Consider the following 26,792-nt stretch of genomic DNA (forward strand, 5'->3'; position numbering starts at 1 on the left):
ATCTAAGAATACGAGAGTTGGATTTGTGCCCAATGGTCAACGGTTTGTCTACTGTATTAGGCGATGGAGAAGGCTTTCCAGCTGGGGCGAATAAACCCAGATGTACTCTTTAAATCACTTCTAGATGTCAGGCTGCCTATAGCGGGCCACTGGAGGTCTGTCAGAACCCTAGATGTAAATAAATGCTACTCTGAATCATGGCCACGTATCATCTACAAAACAGAATCCTTCACTATCCAAAACAAACTGCCCAGGTCCTATGAGGGCCTGTTCTCCACTTTCTCAAATAAAATATAATAAAGATTTCATAGGAGCAAAACGGTTGAGGACTACTTGCTTCAGCTCTTCCCATGCCTTGAGTATAATAGTTTTTAATTAGAAGGTTGAGCATCTCGACTGCCTTATGCTGGGGATGTTCCTCTGATTTCTTGAAATTAATCATTGGGGGTAGGGCGATGGTTTGAAGGGGTTTGTTCGTTTTGGATGATTTCATCGAATATGTTCTTCCAATACATATCTGGAGATATTTTCTTTGATTATCAATCTATTTGTGAGATGCTCTCCAGAATTTGTTATGATTTTTCTATCATCAAACAGTAACAAAAAGATATTAAAGGAGAACCTTGGAATATTGATATAAGGTGAGAGCTCAGTGGCAATTCATGAATTATTGCAGCTTCTGGGTTTAACGCTTATTTAAAACCATGCCTTTGGAAAGAATGCATCTCTTTTCAACAGAGAGCCAAATTCCTACCTCCCCTACCCAGCTGCCCAGCTATCCTACCCAAAGAAATTCCTTCCGGGGTACGATTCCTGCTCATGGAAGTACAGGGGTAAAGCACATTATGAGTGTACTGTTTCCTCAAACCAATTTTGTTTCTGAAAGATGGTTAAAAATCTTGGCAATGCATTGCAGTGTAACGTTCACCTGATTCCCGTAGAGGCGCCGGTCTTGACTGGGCGTATACCTATCTTCAAAGGTGATGTGTAACACACGGCTGGCTCTTTAGGCTGGACCTCTGTGCACTGTATGTCTGGCTCGAAGGGTAAGATGTCTGCAGATAGAAAATGTGGGATTAATGAACTGGGTTATTGAATGTCTCTCTCTTCTTCCCTTTCTCTTCTCCTGTAGAACCCCAAAGGTTAACGCTCTCACCTTAGGTAAGTGAACGCCATGCTCTCCATCTGCCTCGAGGCAGGGTGCTGTAACCAGTTTCTTCACTGGATAAGGGGAGCAGGCCTCTTGACTTCAGAGGACTGCTGTCCGTCGTTTACTGCACGAACGGTAAGTTTCGAGTAATTCTAATGTCTTTAAAGTCTTTAGTAATGATGTCTCTTATTTTGCAGGGTTCCGGCGATGGCGGATGGCGGGCTGAAGTGAGTTGAAGATGGAGCCTGTGTGATGAATAAAAGCGCCTGGAAGCACGTAAGTAAGCGCTTGTTGCCTGCTTCACGATGCGCTCTAACTGTCTTTTTATTTTGCAGGTACAAGTTCGGGGCGGCTGCAGGGTGCCGGAATACCCACTGGGTTAGATGTGGAAAGGAGTAATGGCACGTGAGTATTAAAGTTCCCCAATGTCTTTAAACGCACCTTGTTTTGTCTTTCAGATGCGGGATGCAGCGCCGAAGGCCTCCGGAGCGTGCGAAGAGTTGGTAAGCTTTTGTCTTTCAGATGCCGGAATGCAGTGTGAAGACCTCCGGAGCGCACGAAGAGTAGGTAAGCCTTTGTCTTTCAGATGCCGGAATGCAGCGCGAGGCGTTGGTGACAGCCGATAGACCAGGTAAGTGAAGAGCTGTCACTGAAGACCGTAATGCTAACCTGTTCTTTCTTGTCTTTACAGGTGTTGCTGAAGACTGGATTCAGAATGGTAAGCCTTTTTCCTTAGGCCCAGGATCAGATGCAGAAGACACGATGAGCGTTCTGCTGCTGAGAATGCAGAATAACGCAAAGCAAGATTCATCCATCAGGTGTGGTTTAAATAGCCTCCTGTAGTGCTTAGGTGTCTCCTTCCACAGCCACGCCTAGGTAAGAAAAGAGTTCCTGCTTTCCAGAAGAGTTCCAGTGTTCTGAATCTAGGGAGTGGCTCCTGCCCCACCCAACAGGAAAAGTAGTTCCAAACAGAAGAGGATCAGAGACTCAACTGGCAGGCAAGTAAGCAGCATGGTCTGCTGCAGGTAAGTCCACCCAAGCATTATGAGCCCGGCGCTTCCAGCGCTGGGACTGGGCATATTTATGAGCCTGGTGCCACTGGCGCCAGGACTGGGTCCAAAAGGTCCCAATTGGGACTGGTTGGCACTCGGAACCTGGGTTATGGATCTGCTTCCAAGGGAGTTGGGAAAACCCTGACCTTTTGGAAGCAGAGATCATGACATGCAGCTCCCATGCCAATTTATTGTTTGTGCTATCTTTACCCATTTATTACATTGCTTTGCCCATTTAAAGCACTGCCCACGTTTGATACCAGATATAACAAAATGTAATTTTATTTTCAAGATCTTCCAGCTTTACCTATCTTGTATAGTTGCCATATAGATCTTAATGTGCATCTCCAAATTACATATGCTTACTCATTCACTTACTCAGACACCAAGAATAGGAGATAGGATTATATTCGATGTCTCAATGAAACTCTACTTACTTTGATGCAGACTCGTGTTTCTTTTGTCCAGCCATTATGAGCACAGTCTTAATAGCTCTCATACCAAAATCGTAATGATCCTACAAGATATAAAAAAAATTCCCATTATTCAGTCATTGACATGGAAATAGTACTCACAACAAATAGAGAACACAGCGTCACATACCTGTAACATCGTATCATTCATAAACAGACAATCTCTGAAGCTTCCTCAGCTATGAGTGTTATAATGGCAATCTGGCTTTTTAAACATCGGTCAACACATAGAACACCACAGAAACTCTTTGCCAACTGTACTGTAGGTGAATGGACAGAATTGACTCGTCTGATCAAAGGCCATACAGTTAGTCCAGGAGATCCTCCGGGCTATTGGCAACTAGGAGGTTTTTGTCTGGCGTCATAGGGGCTTTTCAGAAACAAAATGAGTGTATCATCCGGAATGTTTTGTAGAGCGCTTCTACCACTACCGATGGAGGCCAACAGCAATGGAAGGGTTACACTGGCAATAATGGGAATTTTTCAAGTATGGCTCCCCAGCTATAGCTATGTCCTTACTGCCTGCAAGATTGAACCACCAGCGAGTTCACAATGCCCTTAAATAAGGGCATCATTGTGGGTAGTAATCACTACCCCATATGCTTTGGCCTCTAAACACTGTAAAATGCTTTCAATGCACTCTGTACGAGTCTGTATACTGATAATTTTTCTATAAGTAGGTGTGAGATTTTGCTAATTTTACTAACACTTAATGTGCATGAAGTCAGATTATTAACATTTGGTAAACTCAATAAAGGTTGCTCAAAAATAAAACTTACAAAAGACCTGCCATCGAAGTCAAAGGGTGTTTATGATGTAATGTTAAGGATTCTCATGATTTGGGTGAAATAATGCCAACCTTCTTTATATATGTTGTTTGACATTTTTTAAATGTTTACAAAACATGCGTTAGATTCACCAAGCTAAATGGTACTGTACTACTGTTTATTGGGCCTGGTAGAAAGAAAGGCCTGGTCTGAAATATCACTGCAATGTCAGATAGCATTCAGTTTAATTTTGCAGCGATGGCGAGATGGATCACTTTTCCAATTAATAACCCCCTCATAATTTGACAAGAAAGAGAGGATGGGGGTTGGCTATGGTGTAATGATGTTCTCAATGAAGTAGAACTACGAATACGAGTAACTTTTCCTTCATTATGGAATCCTCATTAATAATCAGAAACACATGCATAGAATGACCATCCAAACCTTCATGGGGTGATAGCGAGCATGGGATGCTCAATGACATTACTGCTCACATACTCTGAAACACTATTCCTCCAAAATGGGGAGGAAACTGAGGCAGCATCAAAAGAAATGGTACCCAGTGACTCTTTAGGGCTAACCTAGGAAAGTGTGCAGAGAGGTTTTACCCGCTTTAGACGAGCCTCTGGAGTCTGATCAATACTTTCATTTTAATGCATGACTACGCCTCCTTGCCAGTGCTATGCATGTGTTTCCAATCAAAAAAACCCTAAAGAGAGCATCTGTAGAAGCTTAAGCAGACATATGATATGCCATTAAAGGGCCCAGAAGGGCCATCCTCTTATACTGTTGGATTTTAAAAAGAAATAAAAAGAAATAGAGGATTATGCATGAAACAATACATCTTGCAAAATTATTTTTCAAATCTGTGAGTCCTTTGTTGGTTGGGGCAAAGTTAACCATTACCCTTTTGGTCATTATCATTTCTTTTGTCCTGTGTAAGTAGAACTTGAAAGCTCTTTTGAAGTCTAGCGTATGGAGATGCTGTTTAGCAGGATGGAAAGGATTAGGTAAGAAGGTAGAAAGAAAAATGGACTGATTCACATGAAAATCCAAGAGCAGATTAGGAAGCAAAAATGAACTATTCAGTTTAAGATCAACATGAGCGTCATAAAATCAAACATTGAGCTTGTAAGAACAGAATGTACTTATTTTCTTAGGGTAAATAAGTGTGACTAGACATTCTACTTTCCAGAGTGTGGACCCATTAAGCACATTCAATTCCTAGGAGCGGGTAGGATGGCAGAAGTACTTGCTCCTGGCAGGAAAATCTTAAGGCCCTTCAAGAAATGTTTGATTGCTAAAACAAAAAAGAAGGGGATCTGATTAAGCTGTAATTACCAATAGATGGACTCTATTACTAGTACGGCACACTTGACATGGTTAGGTGCAGAAGAAAAAGTTATACTGTGTCTTCCCAGCAAGAATAGGGAGCAATGTTTCTCTCCTGACACTACATGCTCTTCAACCTGAAAGCATGGGATGCTCTTGTAGAGACACCCTTGGCCTCAAGAACAGTGTTCATACAATCGAAGAAAGATTCAGATTTCCATACTGCAAAAAATGAAGGAGCCATGCGGTTAAGCTCAACAATGGTAGGCTAGCATGGAATATGCCCACCCTATCTTCGAGAGGAAAGCCTGCCTGCAAACCATTACTTCTATTTGCAGACAGTGAAGTAATAATATTGGGAACCCGAAAAAGGACTACGGTTGGTGTCACTACCGACCAGGGCTTGGTGTGCACCACCTCCAGTTCCATGGTGCCCCTGCTCCCTTACAGCGACAAGCGTATCCCCTTGGTTGTCTCCACAAAGAGTCTGCACTCCATGTAGAGCCTTGCCATTCAGTTTACGTCTCAACAGACTTCTCAGCGCACGCCCTGGAGAATATGCAGCAGGCTTTAAAGTCAAAGGGCTCCTTGTTAATTTTATAAAAGAATTGGAAACATGTTTAAACGTATGTGATCGCTGGAGTCAGCGATTCAGAGCATGCTCTGAAGTACCACAGCGTAGGGTGTCAGAAACAGAAAAGGAAGTGTTGGGCTTGGAGTAGGGCAGCAGCACCTGTAGCTTGGGCACTGTCACTTTGGGTGGGGGTTGTGGGGTTGCGCACATGCAACACTGCAGGTTTAGCGGGCACCACCTTGGCACCATGAAAACACAATACAACATTTACCACAAGATCCCATCCTGTAGGATGGAGACTTCATAGATAAGGAGCCTATGGATTATCTTTTAGAACAACTATACCGTTGGTGCACGGTGCGACAATGCTCAAGCAATGACAACAGGTGAGCAGACAAACCTTTCCCAGGTATCAACGTTGTTTGTAAATAGTCTTTCGCAAGTTTATATTCCTCAATCTAGTAATTCCAGATCTATTAGCCTACCTGGTTCTGTCTGGTTACTGGTGCTCTGGTGCCCTTGCCTCAGTGGCTTGAGTTACGTGGTAGGGTTACACAGTCAGGGATTCAGTAGAGCAGGTAATCACTATGTCAAGGGGAAAAGGAACTGCTGTGGAGGCCTTGTCTGGCTCAGAGGTTAGGTATGTGCAGACACTGGCAAGCTTTATTGTCAGAAATGGTCTAGAATAGATGGACACATTTGGCAAAGGTTTGGCACAGTCCTTCCTTCCCCGGTCAAGGCATCCTGTTTGTACTTCAGGGACTTGCTCCAGCATTGAACAATGTAACAGTGCAAACGCTCTTACTCTGTTGGAGATTGGGAGCTGAAGGGGAAACTCATCATTCAATTCTAGGGATGTCTTCCTTCAAACAGCGGCCTCTCTCTCACTGGGAGCTGCTGCCTTCCATTGTTACCTGCCTGTACTTGGGTTCTGTATTTTATTTCTAGTCAAACACCCATGCATCTTTCACACTATCACTGTCCAGGCAATTCTGCGTTGACGCAGCTGCAGCACTCAGAATACCCAAGTAAAGCTACATCTCCCTCATTTACTTTGTCTATGAAGGGCTGATTTACCTGCCTACACAAGACCAGCCAGGTCCTGCTAGCTAGGAAAGCACCCTGCATGTCACCATTTGATTCACATTCACCCTATGTAAGTGACCACGCCTGGCCTTAGCATGCTGTACTGGATTTCTACAGGAAGCTTTCTAGAATTAGCCGTCAGAGGGGACAATCTGTAACCAGACTACATATGGTAATCTGCCATCAACCAGTAGGATACTCACATTGTGTTTTGTGAGAAATCACAAAGGAGGGTATGTGGGGTACCTTGACCTGCAGAGGCTCAGTGTCCCTCAGGGGCATATTACTGACATCAATGCCATTGATCAGGTCTCAGATTGGGACTCATCAGGAAAAGTCAATTAAACGATATATATATATAAATACATATACACAGTGTTTTTTACTGAATAAATATATATATATATTTATTCAGTAAAAACACTTTGTTAAAGGAATGTTATGGTTAAGTTGCGCTACTAAAAACCTATGGAATTCAGTGAAAAAGTGTTGTTAAAGGGACGTTATGGTTCCAAGTAAAACCGAAAAACCCCTGAAATTAGCCAGTTATGGTAAGCTAAGCAACCATAACTCGTGCCACCACTGTGCACTGCTAAGACTAACACCCACGACATCAAAGATTACATCACAAATTTAATTGATGACATCACCGATGACATCACATGTGCATTTACTTTTCATGAAATGTCTGTACAAGGGATTCTTATTATAATTTTGAGAAAAAAGTGTCAAAGATCATTGGAATAAATATCAAGAGCTAATTAGTGCATTAAGCAATGCATTGATATAAATAGCATTCTATTATGAAGTTCTATCCAGTATACTAAGGTACTCATGCAGAAACATAGGCATTGTGTGCAGCATACATGATGAAGGTATAATATTCATAATGTTGATATGTTGAATAATGAAATAACTGTTTTCTTATTAGAGTTTTGTGTACTGTGAAATACGTAATAAGTAGCTTATAAAACCCACGTATAACATAATTGCATTATTATAGACAAAACACAAAGACACAATAACACATACAAATATGGGTATATACAGGGAAAGTGAAGTAAGCAAAAAAGCAGAACTAGTAGCAGAAACAATTCATAACCTAACTGATTATCTTTATGCAAATAAATGATTGCTCTGTTTCAAAACTGCTATTTACCCTATGTACATGTATCACATGATGTGACTGGACCCTAAGGAAAGTAGTGTGAGTACAATGCACACAAATATGAGCATATACAGGGAAAATACAGTAATAAAAAAAACAACAGAACTATCAGAAAGTGCTGATAACTCTACTGATTATCTTCATGCACAGAAAGGATTGCTGTTTTTCAAGCTTGTGTCTTCCCATATGTATACGTTTCATATGATATGACCCTAAGGGAATTACTGTAAGAACATACTTGAATGATAAGTCTACAAATATAGTATGTTTTTAATTTTTAGTTCCTGACTGTTACTAAAGAAAACCATGTGGCCTAGATATGTCAGCAAAGGGAAAAAGAGGGAGACAGACATGTGATGTCATCAGTAATGTCATCAATGGCATTTGTGATGTCATCTTTGATGTCATGGGTGTTAGTCTTAGCTGTGAACGGTGGTGGCGTGAGTTATGGTTGCTTAGTTTACCATAACTGGCGAATTTCAGGGGGGTTTCGGTTTTACTTGGAACCATAACATCCCTTTAAGAAAGTTTTTTCACTGAATTTCATAGGTTTTTAGTAGCACAACTTAACCATAACGTCCCTTTAACATAGTTTTTTCACTGAATTTCATAGGTTTTTAGTAGCGCAACTTAACCATAACATCCCTTTAACAAAGTTTTTTTACTGAATTCATAGGCTTTTAGTAGCACAACTTAACAATAATAACTCTGACTTTATGTACAAGTAACATAGAACATACTGAACCCCCTCTACTGAATTTGATGTCCGCAAACTCAGCACCACTACCCAATGTTTAATTGTCATATCATAACATATGAACATTTTACAAATTCACAAACCAGCACACATACACATTATATGTAGTAATAAATAAGAATGGTAACCCATATATATATAACACACTAACCATTCATTTAAATACAATATGGTCTAAAATGGAATACACCAAAAGAAGAAAGATAGGCTTCCAACATGATTACCTCACAGAAACTCCACAACTAAGAGCAATAGCAGATCTACAGACCACTCAGAACACACATTACCTGAAATAGTAAGTGTACTGCATTTTACTCATATATTTGTAAACTTTCTGTATTAGAAACAAAAAAAAATGATATGTTTTTTTTCTCACAGAAATGTCTAGTACTCTGGAGTGGCTAGAGGAGCATTTCCCACGCGGGGAAATGTCAGAAGATAGTGAATCTAATGGTAGACACTTTACTATATAAACCAATTAAATAATATTATTCTATATACATTTAACATATATATTTTTTTTGCACAGACCATACAAAAATTGAAAATACTAAAGAAAAAGCAGTATTGGATAAGACTCTTCAGCACATAGAAGAAAAAATTGACCTACTCTTGGCAAATTTTAATAATTTAAAAAACGTTGGGGAGGATCACTTCAAACAAACAACTACATACCATTGTCCCACATGTACCTGTCCACCCTCACCATATCCCAGTCAATTATCCCCAAACCCTCTCCATGAACCAAAACGTTTTGATGAGACTTCCATCCCTTCTTCACCTCATATAAATCCTATTGAAACCCCCAATTCTCCTGTTTTTGTTTCAGTTTCTGCCTCACCTTCTCTGTCATAAATTTAACATACATGTAAAATAAAGTAAAATTATTATATTGTGTCCTAATTCATTTCTTGTTTTTTTTAAAAAAGCAGTTGAGGTGTCCGCGGACAGCGCGGTTGTCCAGAATGTCTGTGAAGAAACGAAAATGGAGGTGTCCTAAGAACATTATATCTGTCCGTACTGTTCGCTAGCAAGTTGAAACTGTTCTAAGAACACACGCGGTGTCCTGAAATGTTCGTAAATAAACAAAATGGGGGTGTCCTGAGGACGCTATGCCTGTCCGTATTGTTCGCAGGCAAGTTGAAACTGTTCTAAGAACACAAGCTGTGTCCTGAAATGTTCGTAAGGAAACAAAATGGGGGTGTCCTGAGGACGCTATGCCTGTCCGTATTGTTTGCAGGCAAGTTGAAACTGTTCTAAGAACACAAGCTGTGTCCTGAAATGTTCGTCAATGGATGAAATGGGGGTGTCCTGAGGACGCTGTCCGTATTGTTCGCTGGCAAGATGAAAGTGTTCTTAGAACACATTATGTGTCCTGGGATGTTCGTAAATAAACAAAATGGGGGTGTCCTGAGGACGCTATGCCTGTCCGTATTTTTCGCAGGCAAGTAGAAACTGTTCTAAGAACACAGGCTGTGTTCTTAAATGTTCGTAAAGAAACAAAATGGGAGTGTCCTGAGGACGCTATGCCTGTCCGTTTGTTCGTCGGCAGGTTGAAACTGTTCTAAGAGCACATCAAGTGTCCCGGGATGTTCGTAAATAAACAAAATGGGGGTGTCCTGAGGATGCTATGCCTGTCCGTATTGTTCGCAGGCAAGTTGAAACTGTTCTAAGAACAAACGCCTGTCCGTAACTGTTCGTTTCACTTGTGACACACTTTTAATCACTTCAGGACCTGAACAGTGTCCGTAGAACACCAACGTGCAAGCGCAAAACAGTTTCAGTGCATTTGGTGTCCTGCGGACACCCGCTCCCTTCGCGAACATGTTCATGTAACCCCGCCCACGATCAGCGTATGTTCTGATTGCAATCACTGTTCGTGTCCATGAACAATTTAAAACTACATTTTCAAGTAATCTACAATATTTGCCAATAAAAACTCACCAAAGAACAAGTCCCACATAGTAATCCTGAGTTTCTACATACTTTTTGTGACGTTTTGAACCCTTTTTTCTGTTCGATCTGTCCGAGGACAGCGCGCATGTCCGCAAACCGCGCACAAGCACCCCTATAAAAGACCACGCCCTAGAGCTCATTCTCATTGTATTTCTGGCTATCCTACAGAGCACAGCGAATTTTGCTGCCAATTTGCAGATTTTCAATGCCAAGCTGATAGTTTCCATGGCTCCACTCATGCCACCTGGTGCTGCATCTGCCTCGGCACCACCCCCACCCCCTCCACCACCACCAACTCCCCAAGAGCCTGAAGAGGGGAACAGGAGTGAGGATGCACAGGAGGATGAAGACGATGATGAGAATCAGGTAGTGGAAGTCCCTACTACCAGCACTCGGCGTGAGTCTTGGGTGTGGCGGTTATTTACCATTCGTGGTAATGTTCCTAAGGCGCTTGCGAACCAAGTCACCTGCAACGAGTGCAAAATGGTACTCAGTCGCGGGAGGCATGGTTCATACAGCTTTGGGACAACTACCATGAAGCAACACCTAAAGTCATTCCACTCGGGTGCCATTTGCAAGGTTGTACCTTGCGAGGAGCGTAGCAGTTTGACTTCCTCTACTTCATCCTCAGTTTCCGATCCTGTCACCACAAGGAACACTCCTGTGGGACAGCATATTCCTCAAGCTGCCTCACAGGCCATACGCAATACTGATGATCCTTACCTTTCGAGGTTCACAGTTGTGTGTATGTACTGCAAAGCAGTACTGTGCAGGGGGCGGAGAGACTTCGTAGTGCTTTTGAGGCTATCATCTCAGAGCACGAGAAGGTCTGCTCACTACCCAAGTAAAACCCACTCTACATCTTCCTCTCTCAGCTCACCATTTCTTATCCCCGTGGTTGTTGTCCCCCCTTAACCTCCTTTCCCCTCCTCTCCTAGTGTGTCTTGTATAAAAAAACACAAAAAATATAAAACAACAAAAATAAAAAAAGGCTCTTTTCAGAGCCGCCTTTCTCAGATAAAAAATAGAAGTGAAAATGAATGAAGCAGGTCCCTGTGCATTTTTTAGAAGTCTGCGGACATCTAAAAATGTTGGGGTGTTACCCTATAATAAGCATTGCAGTTTTATCTGGGAGGAAGTTGTGGCTCTGAAAAGAGCCTTTTCGTGGTGTTTGTTCGTGTTTGAAAAAATTGAAATGCTCAACACCTACTATAAAATGGATGCTGTAATTCCAAAAAAGGTAGCAATGCATTTTGTACATTTCTCAAAAAAATCTGATTGCCAGCATAAGTAAGATGGACTCCATCTCTGCGAAAAATGTATGTACTACGAAACATAATATTTTCATTGTGAAAAGAGGACATGCCAAAATCTCTTAGAAAGGCACAAACAGCCTTATTGACATTGCTCCTTGCTTTCTCCATTTGTGGACCAAATGAAGAAGAACAAAGCCACATTTGTGTCTGCGCAATCCGTGAAAAAATTACTTGAGAATTTGGAATCGTGTCCATGACCTTCCCAAGTCCTTCTTTCATTGCAAATTGCAAGGAAATTCCAGACACATGTCCTAAACTGTTCCCTCCACAATGAATTACAATTATGTGTGGATGTTGCCTTGTCTTCAAAGTAGCACAGAGAGGTAGCAAGTCCAACCACTTCATTCCACGTACTCCCTGCCAGCGCACTTCCACATGTGGAAGATCTACAGCTACTCCACAGCTTTCTGCATGCACCTTCAACCAATGTATCCACGAGTCTCCCAAAATCCAAACAATCTGTTTTCTGAAACACACCTATCTGTTCTTCTCTAAGCAAAAAGAGTATCTGAGAAACTCTCTCCTGGCACAACACACCCACTAAACTTTACTGACCAATCCCTTTCTCTGCTCATTCTCATTTGCATGGCTCTCCAACCCAAAAATCCCGGGATGTAACACCGATGTCCGCGGACTACTGCCATGTCCGAGGACATATCGTAACATGGACAGTCCTTCTACTATTTCTTTTTCACTTCTGTGCCATTCCCTCATTGGATATAGCTAAGAAGTCACATGAACATCCACCAATCACATCCAATACCTCTACATCTAACTGCATCATCAGAGATCAGCACTTTAAATGTAAAGTTAATCTCTCTGAGTACAAGTGTCATACATTGGAAAGCACCTTCTACCAGAAATACTGTACAAGTCTCCAATATTTCTACTTGCAGCTGCATGCATATCCATATGCATGAACACAAACTACAGGTATGCATATTTTCTATATAGTAAATGTACAATTTGTATAGATTCATATAAACAGATTAACTGACTTTTAGCTTGTATAATCTATCAAATGAATTTACTGTCATTTTTTTCGATCTCCTAAAATCAACTGTCACTTCCAAACCTATCTGCTATTTAATTTCTTTTTACACACACATTTTCAAAGCATGTTGAACTAACATATTTAAAGTACAATATGAAGAGATAACAAACTCAAACAAAATTGCACGCACACAATATGTTCAAAAATCAAACACAATACTTGTACAAAAACAAACATTTATTTACTTATACTTATATACTGCGCAAGCAGCCCATGGCATTGAGGCGCTGTTACTCACAAGAGCTTAGTTACAGAAATAGTGGTATTCAGTGGTACATTATGAATTCCACAAGGCATACAAATGATATGTTGGTTGGTACAGTTAGTCATTACAATACAGTTTATGCATTAAGAACATATGATATGTATTCAACTGGTGCGACACATCTTATGTGAATAGGATAGTTTTCATGATTTTGAGAAAGGCGCTGAGGGTCAATGTCAATTAAAACAATCAATGTCTAAATTAAAAACAATGCTATATACAAACAAAATTACTTATTTGTTTCCTTTACAATTGCAGTGAAGACCATTCTCCTGAAAAGAAGCAGCTGAATTTGAAGTACAAAGAACAACTAAGAAGAAACCTGCTCATTTCAGAAAAAAAGTAAGTTGAATACCACCATATTATTTGTACTATTATTCAAACACACTGTAAGGTTAATTCATGCTATTTCTGTGCCTAAAAATAGAGATTGTGCACCTTCTGTCTACAAATCCCCATTTCTTAAACAGAGATTTACAGGCAGAATGACACACAATTTCTTATTTTTCGACACACAAATTACCCAACTCCACCCCTAGAATTTTGATATTATAGAACAACTGTTTTAATTGTATACCATTAGATTTACTAATTCTAGTTCTCCACGCCACCAGCTTACTTTCTACGATCATCTGAACCCCAGTTTAGTAGCACATAAATTCAAGAATACCCATCCCAACTAGTTGTTGCCCAATGCACAATCTCACATCATTACATATATCTTTATCATCTTACTCACACACTCATGCACACAGCACACATACATTAAGAACACCCCAACCCATACCTTCTTTATTTTTTCAACAAGTCCCTAAAGAATGCCTACCAAAAATCAAGTCTGTAGAAAGCAACGGAGAAGCAGAGCAAATGAAAATACAAGTGTCCAAAACAAGCATCCATCTCTAGCAGAATTTGTAAAAAAAAGTTAAAACAAAACAGCTAATACAGTAATTTAGCGAAACAAAACAAGCCTCAAGTACAGAAACTTTGCCTCTTCTATCAAAATGTAAAACGAACCACAAAACAATTAACAAAAAATCAGCTACCACTACAGATAAAACTGCTCCTATAAGTCTTGATATAGTGCAAACTAAGCATACCAAAAAAAGTATTTTAGCAAAAATGTTCCGTCACAGAGTCCTTCAAAATCTTATAAAAACAGGAGAGAAATCAAGCTCAACCCTTAAAACCTATCGTAGGAAATTAATCTTAGAAGCGTTGATAGACAGTGCAATCCTTCTCAAAAGAAAGTTATTCATTTTAGTGTTAAACACAATGAAACCACTAACAAAATTAATGACTAAATTACAAAAAAGACTTCTCAATAAACGAAATGCCAACAGAAATAACTTCTTAAGTATCTGTGGAGGTGAATGGAGTCCCACTACGAGCACAGAACCATACTTTAATGAAGAAGCATACAACCAAAGGCAGAAAAATACAATTGTCATACATAGCAGTGGATGAGGTTATGAAAAAGTTAATAATACCATAATGGAACAAGAAATACTGCTTACAAAAATATCCCCAGAAAACTTAGAATTACCTCGCCATTCAACTGAATCAGAACGTCTAGTATACAAATGGTCATGCACGTCAATGTTTAACATTCCCAAAGAATCTTTCAAGTCTTTACGCCAATTCCTCAATCAATATGTGAAAGGCAAAGACAAAATCAAAATTAAACTGCTGCAAAATATGCATACCTGTCCAGCACGCAAGTACACAGGACTACAAGGACATTCATCGCCTGCATTTCAGGACCTACTTGCAAAACCACCTTCCATTATATCAAAATGATATCAACACATCATTCAACTATAAGAAATCTAGTCTATAAACTGTACTATGCTAAAAGTCCTGCTTTAGCACTAGCCAATTTAAATAACATTCTTCTACATGGTACAGCAAAAGACCTACTTGAAGAAAACGACTATATCCAGAAAAAATATTTTGGAAGTGAAAGCCACTTACAGAATGAAATAGCTTTAAAGCAAATTAGCAACAATTCTATGCATGGCAACCTTCTACTACACACATACAAAAAGAAATACTGAAATTTAAAAGTACATCGGCTGGAATACCAAAACATGTTTGTGTATGTTGCGGTAGAACTTTTTATAAAAGTAACACAAAAACTGTACACCTAAAATACATAATAGAAGACAATGAAGATTCTAAATGGTTTGAATTGGCTCTCTATCTTGTAGCAGAAAATAAATAGGAAATAACGGACCTCTTAATACTTTGCAGTTACTGCACTACAAACTCCTTCACATGCTATCACAAATAATTTGGAATGATTTCCACTACCAAAACCCCTACAACAACTGCATTTATATGAGAGCATCATAATCCAAACAGTGCACCCATTTCAAACAATAATACGCCTTCAACCAAAAACAGCAAAATTACCTCCCTCTGAATTAGTGAAAGGTATTCGAGGAAAAGTAGTGTATTTACCATTAGATCTAAAAGAAAATGTGCACACTTTAGGAGTGCAAGGTCCAATGGAGCAATCTTTAATTATCTTAGTAAATGGTGTACCTACAAAAAACAAAACAAATTGGCAACAACTGGTAGATTTACATAAAGTTAGACAAGCCTTGCAATATCTAAAAGACAATAATAATAATGAATACTACAAAGAAATTAATATTGAAGAAAACTTGAAGGATACCACTGAAATAATTCAAGAGACACAAGAAGCTGGTCAACTTGAGCTCCTAGATCCTGCTACAATATCCAATACTTTAGACCATTATACAATTCACCCACTGCACTCTAATGACACCGTAGAAGATGCACTAGAAACGTACCAAATGAATCAAACAAAAGGATCACCGATCAGCATATGGGAAAAACCACTTGCTTTTCCTCTACTTTTCCCTACTGGCAAAGGAGGAAGGTACGATAATTGACCTATTCAAATAACAGCATCAGAATACTGCTCATTACGGATGTATTCTGAAGATCCCAGATTTAGACAAAATGTGGAATACATATTCCACCTACTCTTTGAAAGTGAACTAGCAACTTTATGTTACAAAGTTGCACACACATTAAAATTAGGATTCCACTTTCAAAATATGCGAGATACACAATTATTACATAAAGTGCAACAAAAAGATGAGGTTTTACAATCAAATATTACAAATCTATTAGCAAATATGCATGGCACTAAAGAGTACTGGTTTCGACATCATGGAGATGTACGTTGTATGATAAGAAACCTTGGCCCACCCACTTGGTTTGTTACATTTAGTTGTGCAGAATATGCAGGGGAAGATTTACATGATTTCCTACGCATATCAAACAAAAACAAAACAAACATAGATATACTAACACCTGGAGAACTTTGTTCTCTAGATCCTGTTAAGGTTTCGAGATATTTTCTCCATTGCTTCATTGCTATGCTACACTTTATTTGTAATAAAACTGCTCCTCCCCTCGGAAAAGTGCAACACTTCTTTTGGAGAAAAGAATACCAAGCCAGAGGAGAACCACTAATCCACATGCTTTTATGGATTAAAGATGCTCCTAAATTTGGTCAAGACAGTGACGCAACTGTTTTATAGTTTATTGAAAAATATGTCACTTGTGAAATTCCATCAGAAGCAACAAATAGTGATCTTCATGCACAAATTTTACAATTTCAAAGACACAAATGTGGCAAATATTGTCGTCGCAAATACAAAAATAAAGGGAAATACTACACCAAATGCCGCTTTGGTTTCCCTAGACCAGTTACAAAAACAGGTCAAGTGACCAACTTCATGTCTTCAGTTAGCCATAGTGTTAAAGGTAAATCACCTAAAAATACATATTACATAAAAAGAGCAGAAGAAGAAAAATATATCAATGATTACAATGCAATCATTGCCGATTTATGGAATGCAAACATAGATGTGCAGTACATTGCAGACAATTCCACTGCAGTTGCACGATATGTTACAGCATACTTAACCAAAGCAGAAAGAACAGAGCTCCAAGACCTCTGGAATGACCTGTCATCAGACAAAACATCGTCTCAGAAATTATACAGCTTGGGCATAAAAACGCTCTCCCATAGAGAATGTGGCTCCTATGAAGCAGCAGATCGTTTAACTGGTACTGCTTTGTATGGAAAATCTGAAAATATAGTATGGCTAAGTCTTGGCCCTGCTAAATCTATAAAAAGAGTTCTAAAATCATACAAAGATATAGAAACAATAGCCAAACATGATCCCAACAGCCAAGACATTTTAAAAAACAATTTACTGGACACATACTACCCAAACAGAAGTACCACTTTGGAAACCATGTGTCTATACCACATAGCCCAAAACTTCACATGCAAAAATAATATAAAACCCAATGAAAAACAGAAAAATACAGAGTGACAAATTGTGATGGCAGTTTAGAAAAACTCACGAAACCAAATTTAATTAATCATATCAAATTGTCATTAAAGACTCCTCAACATAAAGAACTATATTACATGTCCCTGCAACAACTCTTTAAACCATGGAGAAAAGAAGATGAAATAATAGATAACTATGACTCCTATGAAGACGCTTTCAAAGCAAATGAAAGCACTATAACTGATGTAAACTTTACACAGTACAAAACAATGTTTCACAATGAACAGCAACACGAAGAACAACTCCAGGCCCAACTAGATAAGGACACTCCTGACAGTAGTCAACCTTCTGTAACAGGAAGCCAAGAACCACTGGGAGATCCATTAATAACAAATGAGGCAGAATTAGCTATGACAGAAGTAGAAAACACCATGTGTCAGTATGAAGATAAAGAAGACTTAACTATACTACAATCAAAACTAAACGATGAGCAACGTAGCATTTTTGAAGAAGTAACAAAAGAAATTGCACTCGGTGTACAACAGGAAAACAAAGAATGCACCTGCCAAAATTACAAACCTATACTACTGTACGTCAGTGGTGAAGCTGGTTCTGGCAAAACATTCTTAATGAAAATCATCAGTAAATTCCTTCAACAATTGACAAACAACAAACTGTCAGCTGTTGTCAATGCCCCCACAGGTTTAGCTGCCTACAACATAGGCGGTGTCACTTTACACAGATTACTACTCCTGCCAGTAGAACACCAAAACAAATTAGACTATTACAAACTTTCTACAGAAGCTGCAATGGGACTACGCAGAGTATTAAAATAAATGAAAATGCTACGGATAGATGAAGTGAGCATGGTTTCCAACCTTATGTTGGCCTTGATTCACCTCAGATTACAAGAAGTACTCAAAACAAACTACGAAGAGCTCTTTGGAGGAAAACACATTATTGTTTTCAGAGATCTTCTTCAATTGACACCAGTGAAAGGTGAGTCTATTTTTAAAACCTTAGGACACAAACTCTGCCGTAAAACTGTTGGCAGCATTGGAAATGTCAACCTTTGGCAACATTTCCAATACAGAGAATTAACAGAAAACATGCGGCAATCTGCCGATCTAACTTATGCCAACATCTTAAAAAGTATTAGAGTTGGTATATTATCTCAATAAGCACAAGCAATATTGAAAACCCGGCACATTCATGCACTTTATGGTGATAATGCATGTGCTACGGATGTTATGGAACAATTAGCCCACAAAAATGTCAATTGTATGGCCTTAATGACAACTCTTGCAAGCTGTTTCAAATTCAATGAGACAATGTTAAAAAAAGGACATGGTATGACACTACCCATGTGTGAACAAGCCACAACGAGACTAAATAGTTTAGAAATTTCAATCTCCAACACAGCTGGATTGAAAAAAATATGAAAATTATCCTTAAATTGCAGAGTAATGCTTAAACATAACCTTGACGTGGATCAAGGACTAGTTAATGGAGCACTGGGTACAGTTGTTAGCTTTCAAACATACCCCCGTGACAACATTCAGTTTGTCAATATTCTCTTTGACAAACTTTCAGAAGTGAAAAGGATAGGATGCTCAACAGCTCGATTCCTTCTCTTCAAAGACATGTATGTACGAACAGAACAATTTTCTTTAACTCTTGCATACGCAGTAACCATTCATAAATCACAAGGTCTTACCCTAGACAAAGCATTGACAGACATTGGTAACACAGTCTTTAAAGTAGGCATGAGCTACGTAGCACTATCTCGCTTACGTACACTTGACGGTCTATTTCTAATCAACTTTGATGCAAGTAAAATAAACGCTGATATTCCTTGCATTTCGGAATACAATAGACTTCGTTCACTATATACCCCCCATCGAAAAACATATCCTATTCCACAAAAAGTAAAATGTTCTAAAAGAAAACTAAATCAAACAGAAATGCAACAGGATGTCACTGCAAATCCTCCAAAGAGATTAAAAGAAACTAACTTCATCAAGTACCACAATCAAAAAAGAACCTTTTAGGGAAAGTAAACAGGTACTTCTTCAAAGAAGGAAGAGATTCTCCAAAAAAAGCACTCGGATACAGAACTACCTGGTCCATTTAAACTTTCATATGTAATTGGCAGGGGAGTTGCTAGGTCTGGAAAAGACCCGGGGCTAAGCTGATGTCAGAACTGTTGGGACTGAAGGCTAGCTAGTCTTTTGGCTGTAGCTCCTGAGATTCTATCCAGGGCTACAACCAAAAGATCAGGGGCTATAGCCCCCTTAGCCCCCCCCTAGCAATGCCCCTGGTAATTGGTGTAAATTGCTACGCAAATGTAGCAATGAATATTCTATTTCAATTACCACCAACAGTTGACAACATTTACTTACACAGTACAGACCAATTGTGTTTGCAAATGTTAGTACTTCATAGAAACGCAACAAACAATCCTGACAACACGTATAGTGTTTATGGAATAAGACAACAATTGGACTACTGTGCTAGAATGGTTAAATTCACTATAAACTCACAGGAAGATCCACAATAATTTCTAATGTACTTACTACAAGTACTGGAAAACAAAAACATACCTATAAATGAAATCTTCTAGATTTCATACATGTAGAAACATACATGCACTCTGTTGAACAATGTGACACAAGAACAAATACCCAATGAGCGCTTTGTGTATATATCAATACCTAATTGTGAATCTGTTCCATTTCAGCAACTTGTACAAAATGCAAACCATGGTAGATTATGTACTACCTGCAATTCGGATAATCGCTCCACTTTACTAATACAAACACATAGTAAATATGTAATACTAATGCTTCTACATAACAATGCAGATGGTACCAACAACAACTGCAAGCTGACTGGATTCACACATGGTCAAGTATCACTTGCTAAAAAAACCTTCACAACAAAAGGTATAATCTACCACACAGGAGCCACAACCAAAGCAGGTCACTATACTGCATATATAAAAAAAATGTGGATGGTTCGAATGTAATGATAGTACCATTACTCTAAAGCAGAGATTACCTGCAAATCTTACAAACGCTTATTTAATGTTCTTAAAACCAAAATGCATTAACAAAACTGTACTTAAACATTAACTAAACTTCTATTAAAAAACTATAAACTGTTACAATATGCCAACAGCTATATAACTGCCCCAAGATTCTACAACAACTAAACAGATAAATGAATACCACTAAATGATATCAAACGATAAACAGTTAGAATATGCCAACTGGTATCTAACTACCCCAAGATTTTCAATAACCAAACAGATAAATCAATACCACTATATTATAACAAAAAATAGACAGTTAGAATACGCCAACTGGTATCTAACTTCCCCAAAATTTTACAATATCCAAACAGATAAATCAATACCACTTAATTATAACAAAAAATAGACTGTTAGAATATGTCAACAGGTATCTAACTGCTCCAAAAATCTGCAACAAGCCAATATATAAAGCATTAGACATAAACAAGTGAATACTGAAAACAAACAAACAAATAGACTGTAGCATAACAAAAAAAGTTTTTTTTTTTAATCCAACATGGATTTTTTTTTCTCCCACAGACCCAATGATTTTAGCAACAAACACAGAAACTGAGCAAACTGCACAGTACACTGGTTTGTAATCTACTAAATATGAGGGTCAAAAAAAGAATGTTGATTATTCAATGTTATAAGTTGTTACAAAATACCAATACTAACATGATCTTTTCTTTTATCACAGAAATAAACAAGAAATACATGTACTCCAGGTAGTAAACCAAACAGTAAGTATATTATATTAAGTACAACCATCACAGCAAATCACACCCATAGTGACTTATAGCTTTGCTGCCTATAAATTTGATCTTGTCCATGCACCCAAGACTATAGGCCCTGCCCACAACCACCACAGTATATCACACCCATAGAGTCAAACATTTTAACTATGCCATATTGGCACTTTTAATGACCGCGGACATGATGCGTGTTCTTAGCACAGTTTAAACTTGCTTAAGAACAGTACGGACAGACATAGCGTCCTCAGGACACCCTCATTTCGGTTATTTACGAACATCCCAGGACACATAATGTGTTCTAAGAACACTTTGAACGTGCTTGCGAACATGTGTTCTTAGAACAATTCGAACTTGCTTGCGAACAGAACGGACAGGCATACCGTCCTCAGGACACTCCCATTTTATTTATTGACGAACATCCGAGGACACATGATGTGTTCATAGAACAGATTCAACTTGCCTGCAAACAAAACGGACAGGCTTACCGTCCTCAGAACAGACCCATTTAGTTTATTTTCGAACATTTGAGGACACCGCCAGTGTTCTTAGCTTGCTTGCGAACAATACATACAGGCGTAGTGCCCTCAGAACACCCCATTTCATTTATTTAGAACATTTCAGAACATCTGTGTTGTCCGTGGACAAAGCGAACACAACAGAGGGGTCTACCACCTAAATAAATACAACATTTAACCCATCTCTTACTCCCCCACCCTCCCCAAACACTTTTACACACCAACACACTCTACTAAATAGTATTTATTCCACCAAGTTTCACCGCACTGTCCGCGGACGTCCGCGAATCCAAGATGGCAGGCGTTCCCAAAAATCTGACGTGCTTCACGCTCTTCACCGTCCAATCAGCGAACACGTTGCATGTCCGCAGACATGACGCAAGCCTGTTGGCCAATCAGGACACTGTCTGTGGAGCGAACAAGGAAATGTGTCTGCGGACCGAACATAGATATCACACATTTTTTGTGACTTACTTTTTGTTCATTTTTTAAAAAACTACTGGACGGCTTTTCACCATATTTGCAAAAGTACGCTTTCGGGACCAAGCCGCTGCTCCTGGTCCAAATTTGGTGAAAATCCATCCAGTGGTTTGGGCTGTAGGCGTGAGCAATGTTTTTTCCCCCATTCAGTCTATGGGAAAAAAATAAGTTTTGGGACCCCCCTATAACTTTGCCCCCCTGGACCAAACCTCACCAAACTTTGCAAAACAATTCAGAGTGACCCATATACTTTTTTTTGTAAAGTTTGGTGAGGATTCGTCCAGGGAGAGCGAAGTTATAAGCCACCCAAAAAGGGCTCTTCCTATGGAAACAGCAACTTAACCATAACTACACAGCCACTACCGTGGCTGTGTAATATTCACACACACACACGCACACACTTTTTAAATGGAATAGGGTGTACGTTGACAGAGCAAGACAAATTCACTTTAAGTAAAACATGGCTGCAATGCAACATAGAAAAGGGCATATGTCCCTTTTCTGTTTTGTTGGTGGTCTTCGCTGGAGGTCAGAGCGAGCGGTGAGGGATCAAGCAGATGGTAACATGTAATTGGGGCTTGGGGTTGAAGGGAGGATGGGGCAGTGGGAAATAACACATGGGAGGAAAATGTTGGTACCACAGGGAGTGCGGGTGAGGTAAATAAAGGAGGAGTGGAGAGAGACGCCGGCAGCCCACAGTGGAACACAGGGTTATACTGGCTAATCATGGCAGCATTTCAATCAATGGGATTGCAAGTTGCTTCCCCCTAAAGTGCAAATATAAGTAACGTTACTTGGAATTACTTACTTATTTTAAGGATTATTTGTTGAAGAAAATGACATTTCCTGGTGTATAAATGCTGCTTTCTGAAGTCATCCTTCAGGATGCTGGAGATTTTGCACTCATGATAAGTCGTGTGAATGCCCCGTGTTAAAATATTAGAGAGGTTGAGCCGCGGGGGCATGGGTTGGTCTCGCTGCTACTTCATGTGCCTCCTAGGGGGTGAAGGAGTGGGATCCCGTAGGCTCACCATCCCCACCCAGGTATGGTTACTCCGCCACCAATGGTGTTTGAGAATCATCAACAATGGCATTTAGAACCCTACTCTCAGGGCAATCTAAAATGTCTAAAAGCCTGTTATCAGGGGCCAGGGGAATCCCATTCTCAAAAACCTCAAAAAGTAAACCTCTGAAATTAGGTGTTCAGAAATCATGCTTTAAATCAGCAAACTTCAAACCCAAAGGACCCACATTCAACATCCCAAAGAGAGAGTTTGATGACTGAACTGATCAAGATTTCCCATCTTCCTTAGCTTTCAAGGCAGGAGAATCGAGCGATCAGGATGCAGGTTGTTAGGAGCAGAAGCAGAGTAACGTTTTATATCATTCTCCCGCAGTCATGTAATGCGATCAACCAGCAAGCACGTCACGGAGGAACGAGGTGGTGGCCATATCACATACTGGATACGAAGCTGGGGTTTACGCAAGTGAGAGAAACCCAACAATTAACACCTGCAGCGAGGCTCAATTAAATGAGCTTGAAAATCTTTTTGTAAAAAGCCCCAAACCCAGAAACAAACCTCTAACTAGCAGTACCAATTAGCAGGGGGATTTAAAAGACTAATAATCCCCATAAAAGTGGCTTGAAAGGTCCACTGAGTATGACAGCAGCATTCAGAGTAGATGCCACAGTAAAGGAGAGAAAGCAGGACATGTTCTCCTCTGCTTCCTGCAGGAGACCACCACTTGAAGGAAGGTGGTGACTGTGATGGAGAAGGGGTTGTCTAGCAGAGCCCTGACACATGGGGGTAAAGCCAACCCTAGGCCCCTTAGCAGGCCTGTCCAGGAGAAAGCTGAAACCTCACGTTGTGGTGAGACCTAATCAAGTGAATGCTGGTGATTAGCAACCTGGAAAAACCCAAAGTGAATGCTGGAAGCCAGGTCACTGAAAGATCTGCGTCAGAATCCCCTGAGTTCTGGATGGAATAACTGTGCTTATTGCAATGCTCCAAAGCAACTTTGGTGAAATTGCAGTGGTTGGAGATAAATCCACTTACTCAGCAGGAGAGGCTAAGAACTCACTCATGTGTGGATTAAAGGGTGAAGTGGGATTTTGACTAAAAGGTTGAAAAGTAAGGGACCTGGGAGCGGTCTCAAGTATCAAAGTGAAAGCAGGAATACCACAGAGGGTCCAGACTGTTAGCAGCCCTGGAAAAGCCAGACCCAGGACCAGGAGAAGCTTCTCTTTTTATGTTTAGACTAGGGGTGGGGTCAGAGGGAGTTGTAGAAGAGGATTCATTAACTGTTTTGCTTGGCTATGGTTTGTAACATTTGTTTTAGCCCAAGAACTAGAATTATCAGAGCTAGGTTTGGGACCTTCTGTTGACCACATCCTTTTTACACTGTGTTACAGGTTTACAGAGTTCTAGGGGGGACAAGGACTTATATGACTAGGTGAAACGCTATGCTTTGGAACTACCCTACTGAAGGAGGTGGACCCTGGACAATGCATCATGTTACAGTATATATTTCATGATATTGTTTAGACTTAGACATCCGTTTTGTGACAGCATAATGCAACAAAGAATTATTTTGCCCAAAAGCATATGTACCGGAATAATGAAAAGGCCTTGAAAATACTCTTGAATATGAACAAAACAAGTGTCGGATACATTTCCATTGTATTGTTTGATTTTAAAGCATTGAACGACCTATTTCTAATTTCGCACAAAGCTATATTAGATTAAATGGTGCCTATCGTGGTACTATGATACTGTCATTAAATGTACCCAATATTGTAGATTACATATTAGTGATACTCAGACTTTAATACCCAGAGTAGATTCAAAAGGTTTGTGCCAAACCAGGGCTTTCTTCCAAGCCAAGTTATACTTCTGTTCTGCTAGAAGCTTGAACCACACATTTCAGCTCATGCGTTCAGGAGCTGGAGATAAGGTGTGGGGTCCTCGGTTTGGTCATTTGATAACTTAGAAAAGCTATCAAAGAAAGAACTACTTTGCTTTATTTTCACTTAGAGAAAAGGTGATCCTAAACTCCCCTCTTCACAACTGATCAAGCGACATCAGAATGATGTGTCTCATAACAATATTTATGTATTAGTAACTTATTAGTTGCCCTATACCAACGAATTGCTTCTGGGGCAAATATGGAAGTGATAACAGAAGAGACAGGGTATTAAAGAAGGGGAGGGAGAAAATCAATTAGAGTAACAAAGAGAAAACGATGGATGCAAAACTGAAGTCTCCTCCCTGGTTCTGTAAGGGAGGCATGGTACCACAAGTATGACACTCACACTAAAGGTACAATTTGTAAAACCTTTATTTAACTCTCAGGGTTTGGAAAAACTCCTACTATGCCCTATAGCTAAGATGGGAGTAGTCCATAACCATCAAATAATAAAGAAAACACAGCCCTAGTCAGTCCGTCAAATCAAAATGGCCTATACTACAAAACCTAATGCCTGCCCTATCTTTTATACAAAAGGTGCGTAATGGGAAATATGTATGCAAACAAAATCCGTGGAAAATACAAAGAATGAAAGTCGCTGAGTCAGCTCTCCTCTCCACATTGGACAGCACGGAGTAAGGCCGTTCCAGTAGACTGGATGACACTCTTTGGCTCAAGTTCTCAAAATAAAGCAGTTCAAGTCATGGATCGGGGCCCGCCTAGCCTTCCACGTTAAAGTCGCTTTTCCTGCGTTAACAAAAGTTCATTCACAGTTCAACAAAAGGATTCACAGTTCAATCCAAAAGGATTCACAGATTGGTTTCTCAGATTTCTCACCCTACAGGGCAGTGAGTGAAAGTCAAGATTATAATATGGCGGGGGGGCTGGCAAAGGTCTTATGTCTTGGGCTGTTCATCTAAAAATATAATTAATATTTTAAACCACTTAATCTAACTCTTGATAATGGAAGATGGACACATTCTATCATACTGCACATTCTGAAAGGTTGAAAACCTTATTGACAAATTCCTTCTTTGATGAAAACAGTTGCAAACTTGAAATGTTTCTTTTTTTAAATGATTATTGGAATGAAGAACAAATGCTAAGGAAGTAAAGATTAGATTATGGTGAAATTAGGGTTCAAGAAAGGGGTTAAAAAAGAGGGAATAGTTTAATGATAGGGGGAAGGGCATTGTAGCCCCCCATAAACCAGTTTAGGTTTGCAAAACAAAATATTAGAAATCAATTCGTTTTTCCAGATTTAATGAAGTAGGACGCTTGCCATTATCATATAGATATGAATACAGTACCTGCTGCGAAAGCTGCTTGCTAGCCAACTGGTAAAGGTTGACAAGCTTTCCGGAGAGGGATTTTGCAGATTTGAAACCCTCTGAGAAAAGCATTATTTCAGCAATCAGTTGATAGTCTGGTACCATCATTGCCACAGGACGAAACAAGGACTTTAGGTTATCTGGGAGGTCTACACGCCCTTTATAGCTGAAAAACAAAAATATTATGTACAGATAAATACTTGAAAGGTTTAACATTTTATATGATTTACACATATATTGTGCACATTTTAGATATTGGACTTCTAGTAGGAATTCATTATTGAGATTACTTTCTCACAAAAGAGTTTTAAAAGATTAAAAGGTGCGATTTATTTCAGCAATGATAAACACCCTTATTCACAGGAATCACACTGGTTT

General features: G+C 39.5%; 1 protein-coding gene across 1 annotated transcript in view; it reads right to left on the minus strand.

The window, feature by feature from the left end:
• Positions 1 to 26,792, minus strand: part of DNAH14 (dynein axonemal heavy chain 14) — a 2,000,441-nt gene that overhangs the window by 1,202,743 nt on the left and 770,906 nt on the right. Inside the window, exons 33-34 of the mRNA XM_069608705.1 lie at positions 26,394 to 26,580; positions 2,640 to 2,719 (exon numbers count right to left, since the gene is read on the minus strand). Of these exons, the coding sequence (XP_069464806.1) occupies positions 2,640 to 2,719; positions 26,394 to 26,580 (267 nt within the window). The remainder of the gene's footprint in view (positions 1 to 2,639; positions 2,720 to 26,393; positions 26,581 to 26,792) is intronic.

The sequence above is a fragment of the Ambystoma mexicanum genome, chromosome 4q (genome assembly GCF_040938575.1).
Source record: "Ambystoma mexicanum isolate Mex_15411 chromosome 4q, UKY_AmexF1_1, whole genome shotgun sequence".
Classification (NCBI taxonomy): Eukaryota; Metazoa; Chordata; class Amphibia; order Caudata; family Ambystomatidae; genus Ambystoma; species Ambystoma mexicanum.